The sequence below is a fragment of the Amphibalanus amphitrite genome, unplaced genomic scaffold, assembly GCF_019059575.1.
Source record: "Amphibalanus amphitrite isolate SeventyFive unplaced genomic scaffold, NRLGWU_Aamphi_draft 002434F_arrow, whole genome shotgun sequence".
Taxonomy (NCBI): domain Eukaryota; kingdom Metazoa; phylum Arthropoda; class Thecostraca; order Balanomorpha; family Balanidae; genus Amphibalanus; species Amphibalanus amphitrite.
In genome coordinates this window covers 8,678-21,552 of record NW_024883874.1, presented here as the reverse complement: position 1 = coordinate 21,552, position 12,875 = coordinate 8,678, and the positions used below count along the sequence as shown (strand labels likewise).

At 49.2% G+C, this 12,875-nt stretch overlaps 1 protein-coding gene across 1 annotated transcript; it reads right to left on the bottom strand.

Moving 5' to 3' along the window:
* Positions 1–909: 909 nt before the first annotated feature.
* On the bottom strand, positions 910–12,174 carry LOC122376980 (the record flags this gene model as incomplete). Its single annotated transcript, XM_043356944.1, has 2 exons — positions 11,575–12,174; positions 910–1,066 (listed from the first exon to the last, which is right to left on the bottom strand). Coding segments are annotated over exons 1-2 (757 nt in total), but the record flags the coding sequence as incomplete, so codon positions are not given.
* Between the last annotated feature and the right edge of the window lie 701 nt (positions 12,175–12,875).

Here is a 12,875-nt window from a genome sequence, read left to right as displayed (position 1 = left end):
CGGTGAAGCAGCCACCCAAATCCGAATGGATCGTCTTTGGCACCCCATATCGAGACACAAACTCTCTGACAAACGCCTGAGCTACCTCAGTCGCCTCTTGTGTCTTCAACGGAATACACTCTACAAATCGCGAAAAATGATCGATAACTACGAGCAAGTGTCTGTGCCCCTGCGACGTCACTGGCAGGCCAGACAAAATGTCGAGCGCTACTACCTCCATGGGCGATGAGGCTGGCAGCTGGCCCAGGGACGCTCGCGGGGCGGGAACCGGCTTGTTCCGCTCGCCGCAGCGGTGACACGACTTACAGAACTTTTCTATATCTACAGCCATGCCGGGCCACCAGAACCTTAACCTAGCTTGAGCTAACAACTTATCACTAGCGAAATGACCTCCCGTGGGTCCGGCGTGCAGAGAAGTCAGCGCCCCTGAGATCAGACTCTTGGGCAGCACTACCTGTAGCTGATCAGAATCGCCAGGCCTTCTTCTGTACACGCGGAACAGAACTCCGCCTACCAGTCGCAATCTGGACCACTGCGACAAGTATTTGCGACACGACTGGGGTAGATCCTTAGCTTTAGGCTTGGTTCCCGCGGAGACGCACTTCGATATTTCCGCGATATCCTCATCCTTGTCTTGCTCCGAGCGAATGTAGCTGGTCGACCAATCGTCTGACCTTACCTGAAAGCAGTATTCAGTCTCTGGGTCCGTCTGACATGACTGATCAGTCTGCTCGTCTGGTCTGCGGGAGAGAGCGTCTGGCACTGTGTGGAGGGCGCCTGGGCGATACTCGATGGTGAAGTGGAACTGAGACAAGATCTGGAACCAGCGGGCAAGCATGCCAGTCGGGTTGCGGAAATTGAGCAGCCATCGGAGACTCGCGTGATCACTCCGTACTTTAAATTCCTTACCTTCCAGGTACGCAGAAAACTTTTGCACGAAGATCACTACCGCTAGCAGTTCTTTCTGAGTGGTACCGTAATTCATCTGCGATTTTGACAGCTTCTGACTCCCATACGCGATCACTTTCTCCACGCCACCCTGAACCTGTAGCAGCACGGCGCCCGCCTGGGTGTCAGAACAATCACAATCAAGAATAAAAGGACCTGCGTCTCGGCTGAAATCGGGCAGCGTCAGCACTGGGGCTTCACTGAGGGCTTTGCGAAGCCGGTCGAACGAGAACTGCGCCTCCTCTGACCACTGGAACTTCACGTCTTTCTGCAACAGCTTGAAGAGCGGTGCAGAGATGCTCGCAAAATTTTTGACAAATTTGCGCATGTAACCAGCCAGCCCTAGGAATGAGGAGAGCTGCTTGGCTGTCCGCGGAATCGGCCAGTCGCGCACTTTGCTCACACGGTCGGGGTCGAGAGACAAGCCACTCTCATCCACCACATGTCCCAAGAATTTGACACTCGAACGGAACAGGGAGCACTTTTCCAGATTGATCGTGAGACCGGCTCGGTGGAGCCTGTCTAGAACTAGCTCGAGCTTCTCAAGTGTCTCCTCGAACGTCTTACCACCCAAACAAACATCATCAAAGTAGGAATGACACGTGCCCTTGGGAAGATCGCGCAAAACAATATCGAGCATGCGGGCGCAGCTAGCCGCGGCACCATTGAGTCCCATCGGGAGCCGAAGGTGCTGCCAAGCGCCGAACGGGGTGACGATAGTCGTTTTAGGACGATCCTCTTCTCTCACACCGATTTGAAAATAACACATGCGAAGATCAAGCACACAGAACATTGAATTTCCACCCAGGGAATCTAGAATCGTGTCTATTCTGGGGACAGGATAAGCAGGCATCTTAGTCACAGCGTTAACCTTTCGGAGGTCAGCACAGATCCGGACTCGTCCATCTTTCTTTGCGACAAAGCATGCAGGACTACTCCAATATCCATTCGACTCTTCCAGAACCCCTAGATCCACCAAGCGTTGTATCTCGGCCCTTACCTTATCCTCCAGGAATGGTGGGACGCGATGGGGTGCTGAACGTATCGGCGGACTGTCACCTGTGTCGATGTGATGCTCCACCGCGGATGTGAAGCCCAACCGACCATCAAACATGTCACTATATTTGGTCAGCAGCTCGGTCACCTTCTCCTTCTGCTCCTTACTGAGGTCTGTGTCTGACAGGTCTATCTTTTCACGCCAATTGGGATCTGCGTCACCTGAAGGGACTGGAAACTCAGCCACGCCCACTTCCAGTCTACCGATCTCCGCACGCTTGGGGATCGTGACCGGCTCAGTTGTAATGTTTCTCACAAGGCACGGAACACTCTGACCGTTTACCTGCACCATGGAAGGGACCAACTCGAGTCCCGGGACTTCAAGCAATGGCTCGCACAGTGCTGGCCCTCTGAAGTCGACGTTTGGAACAAAACCTGGAAAGAAAACCTCGTGTCCGGCCGGAACCGCGATGTCTCTCTGACAAATCACCTTACCCACCGAGAAGACTGAAGCGGAGATGGTTCTGACCATTTTCGCAGAGCTGAGGATCAGCTGACTCTTGGTGAGATCCAGAACACACGGGCACACGCCAAAGAACTCCAATCCCAACAAAACAGTGCAGTCAATCTGATCCGAAACATAGAATGGAACCACCACTACTTCTCCAGCAACTTTAACGGCAATCTGTGTACGACCGATCAGTGGTAGGGGGTCCCTGCTAACCGTGTGTGCCACTGTGGCCGTAGTGAAAAGGGGAGGGGCCTTGGGGAGCACATCAAAAACGGATTTGTGAATGATATTAATGCTGCTGCCGGTGTCCAGCGTCACTGAACACGTCACACCTCCCACATCAGCGTTAAATGTCATGTCAGCATTCAAGTGGACTGTCCTCTCATCTGCTCGGGCTGCAACGACTGGGCCATCCGGGGCGGCTGCAACGGCTGCGGCCGCTGGTCCTGTGGTCTGGCATCCCACTGATGTGGACCTGGTCCCCGCTGGAACCCTGAGACTGGGGTCCGCTGCTGCTCGGGTCTGGGGTCGGGGCCGGGCCCAGCCCGCTGGGGGTTTACCTGCTGCGTGCACATCCGGGCCAAGTGTCCTTTGGTCCCACACACATGACACGGCAGGTGCCTTTGCCGACACCGCGCCTGGTTGTGACCGGGCCTCCCACAACAGAAGCAAGTACGGCCGCTGCTGGACACTGGGGGAGAACGAGCGCTTACCTGCGGACGCTCCAGTCGCGAGAGTTTCAACTCCAGCTCCTGAACTTTCCGACGAAGTAGGTCTGTCTCGTCTGTGGCCGCTACCTGCCGAACCGTCTGGCTCGCTGCCACCTTCGCGGCGCATGAGAGGTTTCTCACCTTTGCCACCGCACTGTCGAACGTCTGGATGCCCTCGCCTATTAGCGCTTGTTGATATGTCGGTGGCAGTGATTGGAGGAAGTAATTGTACAGCAAGGGGTCCTGATCGGTATGTCGGGTGTCGGGAAATGCGCGACTGACTAGCCCTCGAAGCTTCACCACAAAAGCATCAAGGCTGTCATCTGTTGTGAGTCTCAAAGACCGGAGCTGGACCTGTGCCTCGACTTTGTCGCCGGAGGGGAAAGCCAGTTCCAATCTCTTGCACGCGTCGCCTACCTTCTTCTTGCACTCGGTCGGGAAGGCATCATAGGCGTCCCTCGCAATTCCGGACAAGCACAGAGGCAGCAGAGCTACTTTTTTATCGTCATCCCATCCTTGTAGGACTGCAAACGTGTCAAAGTCCGCGATGAAACGAGAGACACTGCCCTTACCGGCGAAAGACGGCAGACCGACCGATAGTGACTGCGTCGCCATGCTGAATGTCAAATTTGGCACACTTCCAACGGAAAAAAAAATCGGTGATGTAAGGGGAACCGCAGAGTCGTTAATACGGAGAGTAATTCAACAAGTTACGCTAAAATTAAATGCTCAAATTACTGCGAGAAAGGCGATGGAAAGGACGTTTTACAATGGAAAAAGAAATCGTAGAGCCAGCATTACCTCGTTACAGTGAGACCGCAACACTTTACCAGCAACCAACATCACACCTTCCCAAACCAAGCACATACATGACACACAGTATCAATGAAACACCCTTGTCACCACTCATATCCCCAACCACCAAATGTTTATGTCCACGTCAGCCCAGTTGGGCACACCTCAGCTTCAATTGTCCACGTGCGTCTTCATAAGGGGGGGGGGGGGTAGTGCGCGCATTGTCACCGGAGAATACCACGCACGGCGTCCTCGGCAGGGGGGGGGGAAGCACCTGAGTCTCCGGGGGGTCAGAAGGTGCTCGTGTCCGCAACAGGGGGGAGTGCACTCGTTCCAGTCTCCATCGGGAGTGGCCGGTAGTCCTCGGACCGCGAGGCAGGATTACCCGCTCCAACAATGGTCAAAGGGCGATCGCTTAGATCGGGTGACACAAACGTTCAGGCACATCCCGCTATCGGATTCAGGCACATCCCGCTATCGGATAAGTCCGAACTGGATAGGTCTCACCGGCGTGTAGACGCTGAGCAGTCAGCTGTCGCGCTCGGAGAATCTTATACTGACGCCAGATGTAGGCCGTCGCGCTCGGAGAATCCTACTGACGCCAGATGCAGGCCGTCAAGCTTAGGCCGTCGAGCTCAGAGCATCCCACCGCTGCCACCAGATGTAAGCGTCTAGCCCCGGCCGCTGGCGTCAGAGGCACACGCCGAACTCGGAGCCAACCAAGCGTGTATTCAGCACAAGCAGACAACAAACAAATTGAAACGCCCTAGAAAGAAAAGACAAACAACTGTCACAATCCCGACACATACAAAGCCGGCACGAAATATCAAAACCCGTTATTAGAGAATGTGAAGTAAAATAAACAGTAATTATCACGAAAGTTGAAACCCACCGTTCAAGCAGGCGCAATCCAAGCACATCTCGATCCTCGCCATGTCGCGGCGCACCGAATTCCCGCTCTGGACGCGACGGGGGCTCAACGGAAATTCGGCTGCTCTCTCATTGGTCAGAATAAGCGGTTACCTGATTGGCTCTCGCGTGGCGCGCAGCTACATCATTGGACGAAATCATTACAGGAAGTCTAAAACTCTTCGGATAAGAAATATGACACATAACTAAAGAAACATTGGTACCGATCAATATCAAATAATAAAATAGTCATTACAAATCAGTATCATAACTAAATAGCACTAAACACGCGACAACAAACCAAGGACATTATTGCAGCGCAGGACGAATTTAGAGTTGCCACTTTCACTTCTGGTAGGCCCAGTATCCGCTCGCATAACATGTAAGCGGAAATCCGCTTACAATTACACTGAGAACGCGAATCTAGATATTTCTGGAATAGAAATGTTAATTTTGAAACGAAACTGCGGAAAAGAGTCAGAGAAAGAGGGAGAGAGAGGAGAGATAGAAAGAGAGAGAGAGAGAGAGAGAGAGAGAAAGAGAGAGAGAGAGAGAGAGAGAGAGAGAGAGAGAGAGAGAGAGAGAGAGAGAGAGAGAGAGAGAGAGAGAGAGAGAGAGAGAGAGAGAGAAGAGAGGCGCGCTAATGCACACTAGATATCACACTAGTTTTAAATCTATACGCGTCTAATTACAAGCGGCGGCCGATGAAACGAATCACGATAAATAGCCTTCTCAGTCTCGAAAACCCACCAGCCGATGAAGGGGTTCGCCGCGTCAGCGTAGGATGACTCTGTCAAATTAGAGCACCTCCGCGGGCGGAGCGTCTAAAAAGCCACCGGCCCACCGCTCCAACCCATTTATAACCGGGCCAACATAGATTACCGGCTAAATGGCCTGCTCTCGGACGTTTTATGCCATCGCCTCTAACGACGTGTGGCGTGAACGACACCGGAGTGATGATTTTTCCAGGCGTCCGGCACCTTCCATCCCCAGTCGGGGTGTGATGAATGGCCCGACAGAGTGGCATAATTCCTCTCGGAAAGGCCTGATAAATGGTCGGCCGGTGATCGAAGAAGCGGCCTCCAGTGATACGGAGTGGTGCCGTAAATCTGCGGCCGGAGAAAAATGATCGCCACCGGTGCTGATCATAATTGATACACAGGCCCGAACTGCGCCTCGCCAGCCGACGGAATGGTCACCAGAGATCCGTCGGAGGGAACGCTGATGGTGAGTGCACGAGCCGGTGCTTTTAGGCCAGTCACCACTGATTGACGAGTGATCTAGTATACTATTTGTTTACCTACTCATATATTCCAACATAAACGTGTAAATAGGGAGGAGGGTGAGACAGGCCAGGGCCTACATATGACCTTCAGCCAAGGCCTCTTATGACCAAAATCTGAAGAGATGCAGTTCGGGGAGGGGTCCTCCACTTTGGCTTCTGGTCTCCACTCTCCATACGCTTGTTTCTCAACGCTTTTTATGTGCAAGCTTTTCGTAAGCTTTGGTTTGGACTTTGGTTTGGAGGTTATTGGTTAGAAACAATGGCAAGATGTGATGGATTGGCTTTTCGCAAAGCTACGCTTTGTTATGACTAAGAGCTCGAGCCTAGACACCCTTTTAGCACATCTCCTCGTCAAGCTAATTCAATCATTCACATCACCACCCCCGACTTGTCTCATCTTTCAATGATGACGTCAACACTGCGTCTGGCACGTGAGTGTGACATACGCCCGTCAAATCCTCCGCTGCTGGCGTCACTCAACACGGTCCAAGTGTCGTGTCTGTCTCACAAAACCGGAGAGCCCCCGTCACGACCCGGCGGGAATTCGTCACGGGTGTCTGCTCCCATCACAGCTCGCGCGGAGCAGCGTCAGCGGTGCAGCTTTGATCTCGTGGAGGGAAAACATGATAGTGACGGCTGCCAGACAGGGAGAACAGGGAGTGGAATGGGTGGATGGTATTGGCGGGAGGATAGGCGGGCGGAATGGTGAATTGAGGCGGGACGACAGGGGTAGGAGTGGTCAGTAGGGGATATGGGAGGATTGGCATGGGCGGGAGGCGGAGATGCATGAGGTAATGGTATAAGAAACAATGGCAAGATGTGATGGCCGATGGGTTGCTGAAGGCTCATCTCCAAGCGTTATAGTGAGTGGGTAGACATAACAGGAGGAGTATAGAGCAGGGTTGTATACCAATCAAGTCGATTGAATTGATTGATTTGTTTCAACGCGTATTTTGAGTTGATTGGATTGAGTCGATTGACTTTTCGAGATGACTGGTTGACTGACTCGTTTGACTTCAGCGGTTGACTGATTTGATTCCCGAAAATTAGAGTGACTTGTATGATTGAGTCGATTGAATGGAAGGTTCAAATAAGTTTTAGTTGACGAAAAATAATGACACCAATTGATGACATCAAAGATCATAAAACTACACTGAAAACCGCTTGTCATCACAACTGCAATATGGGGTAGAGGGCCAAATAAAGAACAGTGCCTAAACATGAGCAGCCAACTTTGACTTTCAACTGCAATAACTGCTCCAATCCTGGTGATAGAACCTGGCGATGCACCTACCTACCTTTCTGCACTCAGCAGGAAACTTTTTTTTAATCCAGATGATAAAGTGCAAGGCCCTATATACTAATAAAGTGTGATTAATTAATAATTCACATCTCCACATCTCCTCAGAAACAACCCACTGAACTCATAAATATCTGAAACCCCTACAAAAATAACTGAAACAAAAGCGCCGTTTTCGTCTCGCTAATTACGTTTGCGTACCTAATTAATAGCTAATTTGCTGCATTGTTTAATATGCAGCAGAACGTTTGTTGATCCTTTTCTCCTGAGAGCCTAAGCATAACATATTCAATATATTTCATATTCCTTAAAATATTTTACCGAATATTATAAAGTGGTTTTAAATGAAATACCTAATAATTAAAACGAAATTGGTGTTGTACAACCGATTTATTTTATGATGATCTACCATACTATATGATAATCAATGACGTCATCTTACCAAAAAATCAAAAGACGTAGAATAAGGATTTATAAAAGCTTAGCATACTTATTGGCAAAACGTTTTCTTTGATTCGCAGTCGCACTGTGCCGTTTTCGCGTTTTAATTTTCCTTGTTCCTACTTCCTTTGTCCTTAACTTATCCTGTGGTTCCAGAGTCCCTGTCCTCTCCATTTCCTTTTGAATATATTTTTAATCCTCATCCCTATCCCCCAGTCCTAACAGTTTCAAATTGTATTGCAATAAAATGTTTTGAATTCTTCACATAGGTACCTAACATTGACAATTGACATGCCACGTCCAGAGTCGTGGACCGCTAAATAGGTACTTCAAATCTCTTCCTTCCCAATCTGACAACATCCCACGTCTCAAATGCACATTGTGTGGAAAGATTTTTCAGGCTGCCCGTCAGTCTCTGTCTAACCGAAACCGTCACATGCAGGTAAGATATTTATTTCTATTTCCCTATGGTTAATATGTTATTGATGCATATTATCCATTAAAATAGACATGGTGTAGGGTAAATGGCCAAATCACGAACACTGCCAAAATCCGAGCAGCCAACTTTCAACTGCAATATCTGATATTTAGTGTAAATTGAGTTGGAATATGGCCAAAATTAAATTGACAGCTTTTAGGTGAAAGGTGTTGATTTGGGTTAAGGGGCGAGTCAACTACTGGGTTATTTTGCACCCATTAAATGAATCTTCTGCTACAATTCTACCCCTTGAACCTCAATATCATGATCCACCTGTCCAATCACTAGGTATCCTTCCTTATTACATAGAAACTTTGAATGGCATGGCAATTTATAATTTTAAATGACAATATTTTTATGTTTCTTCTGTAGGTAGGTAGGTAGGTACACTGTAAAAAAAAGTTTAGCATTTGGGGTACTAACGGCTGCTATTCGTAGCACCTTTTAGCGTCAAAAGAACCCTACGACGTATTTACAAAGAAGCATGGTGCTAATACTGTGCTAATGATAGCTAACATTCCCATCAAATATTATAAGTTAAGATCACCTATTCTTCTACTGAGCTTAATGTCTACTTCTGCTAGTACCAGGTCCATCAGTGAGTGCTCTTTCAAGCTGGATTTCTAATTAGAACCATTTTAAGTGTTTTAGAAGTTGGTAATGCTGAATATGGTGCTTACGTTAGTATCACAATAGAACCGGACATGCTTACAGAGGAAACAAATTTGAAATAGGCGCCAAAGAAAGTAGCTAAGCAGTAAGCCCTGCTTTACAAATCTCTGGGAGTCTTATCACCAGCCCTTTAGCACGTTTTGACGGCGCAGAGCGATATGCGCATGCGCGTGCCAGCTGTTTCCGGCCACGTGTTGCGCCATTTTAGTGGAGTCCGTTGGTCGTGGTGGGAGTGTGTGCACGTGCTCCGGTATATGAAGTGAAGTGAAGTGCTCCGGGCACATGCCACCGAGTGATAGCTCTGGAATGATAGCTTAAATCAGCTATTATCGGTGGAATCCGTCGTGCGTGGCATGGGAGTGCGTGCCCCTGCTCCGGGAGGCAGTGAGGTGGAGGGAAGTGCAGTGCAGCAGTGCAGTGAAGTGAAGTGAAGTGCTCCGGGGCCGGGTGGTACATGAGCATTTGCCACCGACACATGCCACCGACACCGCGGTTGATCGACTTTGGTGAGTCTGACACGTTGTATCTTTTGACATTATCTTATATTGTTTAAGTGCTTCATATTCCGACTTTGGCAAATCGCGCTTCTTGGTCTGAAGGAAAGTTGTGTTGTTTGCGAAAATAGCTCCCAACAGAAAAAAAAAATCTTGGAACTGATCCAGTTTTTTTTTTGCTCCAGGCATGGGGCCTGGTCAGTTCTTCCGTCGACTACCACTTACAATGGAGGACAACTACGACAACAACACGGGGTCTCCGGTTCCGTCTATCACTAAACGCCGTCTGGTCGTGGATGAGGTCGAACTTATGGCCATGAACGGAACGTCGGTTCAACGACCCCCCCCCCCTCCGCCTCCCCCAGTCGATCTCATTGGAGCTGAACCCGGCACGCTTTAAGCGAGCAGTCAAGTCGGTGGTGTGCAATAGGGGTGGGGAGGGTGGACGGGGTTAGCATTTTCTGACGTATGTGTGTTGTTTGACTGTGTGCCTGTTTTTACCCCTCAACCATATTTCCCGTTGATCGTTTTATCTTTTGACTTGTGACACAGAATAGCCACAATGAGTGATGTGGAGTTGTCAGCAATCGTCAATACTGATCTCGCGTTAATCGTCGGTCACTGCGAGTGTGCAGGTATATGAGCGACCTTTCGTTATTTCCCGTGCGTTTGTTTGTGTATATATTTACATTTGTTTTTCATGCAGATGATATGAAGTGTCACAGATAACGGAAGTACTACTGTTGTGGTATGACAGTTTGACGTTTGTGAAAAGCGATAATGTGAACACATATATATTGCACAAACCGGTTTCGATATCACTTCATCAGTGTGCAAATATATAAATAAAACACACAAAATACAAAACGGAGACGAAATAACAGCACGCGTACAACAGAGCAAATTAATTTCAAATACATTCATATGACCTCATGTGATTGAGATCCCAAGACGCTTCCGCACCAAAAGAACGGCTAAACTTTTTCCCAAACGTATGTCACCAGCTTTGGAATTTACACACAAACAAGATTCAATGAGGGACGATTCAATCGTTTTTCTATCGGACCTACTTAACCTATCTCGTATGATTTCAGTGCGATCCCAATCAGGTAAACTACCACACTTTTCGGCATGTTTCACCATTGCATTGTTAATGTTGTGGTTCCTAAAATCTCTCTTGTGCTCCATTAACCTGTTCTTAAGCCCTCTCGACGTTTCACCGAAATAAGGCTGTGTACACCCCTTGCACGGTATTTTATACACTAAACTTGTTTCACTACGGTCACACTTTTTCTTTTTTGCTACAACCTGACCAATCTTCTCCCCAGCCTTTTCCACAATCTGAATATCGGAGCACTTCAACATCTTTGATAATGCTTCACAATTCTGTGACCTGGGTACAACAACTATAGCGTTCTTTGTCTTTCCGTTTGTTTCGTTTCCCGTCCTATTCTTGATCCTTTTTGCCTTATTATAGCATTCAATTATAAATGCCCTGGGGTACCTCAAACCTCTAAAAACGTCAGTGATATGATCACATTCTTCCTTCAGATTTTCGGGACTACATATTCTCATCGCTCTGAGGAAGAATCCAATCACTACCCCCGATTTCGTTCTCCTGCTATGGGCTGAAAAGAAATGAATATAGTCCTCTTTGTTTGTGATTTTCCTATACACTTTGTATCTGATGCCGCTAGGCGTCCTCTCAATATGTACATCTAAGAAAGGTAAAGTATGCAATGGTGAAACATGCCGAAAAGTGTGGTAGTTTACCTGATTGGGATCGCACTGAAATCATACGAGATAGGTTAAGTACCGGGTGATCATTTGGGAATGAGATAAAGTAAGTGGCACGTGCAGATGTGTATTCAATAGCACACCAGACAAAAGACACGTCATTAGACTCGTCATCGTGGGACATTTTGTACTGCACACTATTATACACCTGCAAGCCACTGTTCATCTACAGCAGGTGCTCAAAGTGGCCACCCCCTTCTGAGCGGCACAGCTCAGCCCGACGGCGTGTGTGACGCGCCATCTTTCGCAGCTGCTCATCGTCCATATTGCGGGCGAAGTCCTCAACCAGTTCCTTCAGCTGTTCCAGCGTTTGGGGCTCGCTGTGCACGATCTGAGCCGTCACCAATGACCAGAAACAAAAGTCCAGACAAGACAGGTCGGGACTGTACGGCGGCCATCGGTGTTCACTGTTCCGGGAGATGACGCGGCCGCCGAACTTCGAGTGGAGGAAGTCCATCACGGGAGCAGTGACGTGCGGCGGCGCGCCGTCCTGCTGGAACCAGTACCTGTGGCATGTCGCCCGAGCCCTCACCGCAGGCCACACCACCGTCTGCAGCATCTCCAGGTACGCGTCGCTGTTGACGGAGCCAGTGAACCAGTGAACTGGCAGGCACTTCCATTCCACCACGCCCACCCACGCCATCACCTTCTGCCCCTGGGCCTTCTTGCATGGCACGAGCTTGTTCGGATTCTCTGGCAACCAGCACACGGTGTTCTTCTTGTTTGGAGACGGATGCAGAACAAACCACGTTTCGTCACTCCAGAGTACACGCTCAAACCACTCCTCATCATGGGTCAGCCAGAATTCACAGGAGTCCATCCTGGCCATCCGCGTCATCTCCCGGAACAGTGAACACCGATGGCCGCCGTACAGTCCCGACCTGTCTTGTCTGGACTTTTGTTTCTGGTCATTGGTGACGGCTCAGATCGTGCGCAGCGAGCCCAAAACGCTGGAACAGCTGAAGGAACTGGTTGAGGACTTCGCCCGCAACATGGACGAAGAGCAGCTGCGAAAGATGGCGCGTCACACACGCCGTCGGGCTGAGCTGTGCCGCTCAGAAGGGGGTGGCCACTTTGAGCACCTGCTGTAGATGAACAGTGGCTTGCAGGTGTATAATAGTGTGCAGTACAAAATGTCCCACGATGACGAGTCTAATGACGTATCTTTTGTCTGGTGTGCTATTGAATACACATCTGCACGTGCCACTTACTTTATCTCATTCCCAAATGATCACCCGGTAGGTCCGATAGAAAAACGATTGAATCGTCCCTCATTGAATCTTGTTTGTGTGTAAATTCCAAAGCTGGTGACATACGTTTGGGAAAAAGTTTAGCCGTTCTTTTGGTGCGGAAGCGTCTTGGGATCTCAATCACATGAGGTCATATGAATGTATTTGAAATTAATTTGCTCTGTTAGTCAGGGGAAGGAGGCCCAATTTTGGGCCGAATAACGCAAAATTGGGTAGAGCTTAGCAAAGGGTGGTTTCTGGGACAAAAATGACCGCTGAATCCGAATCTGACCGGTGCGCACCTCTAACT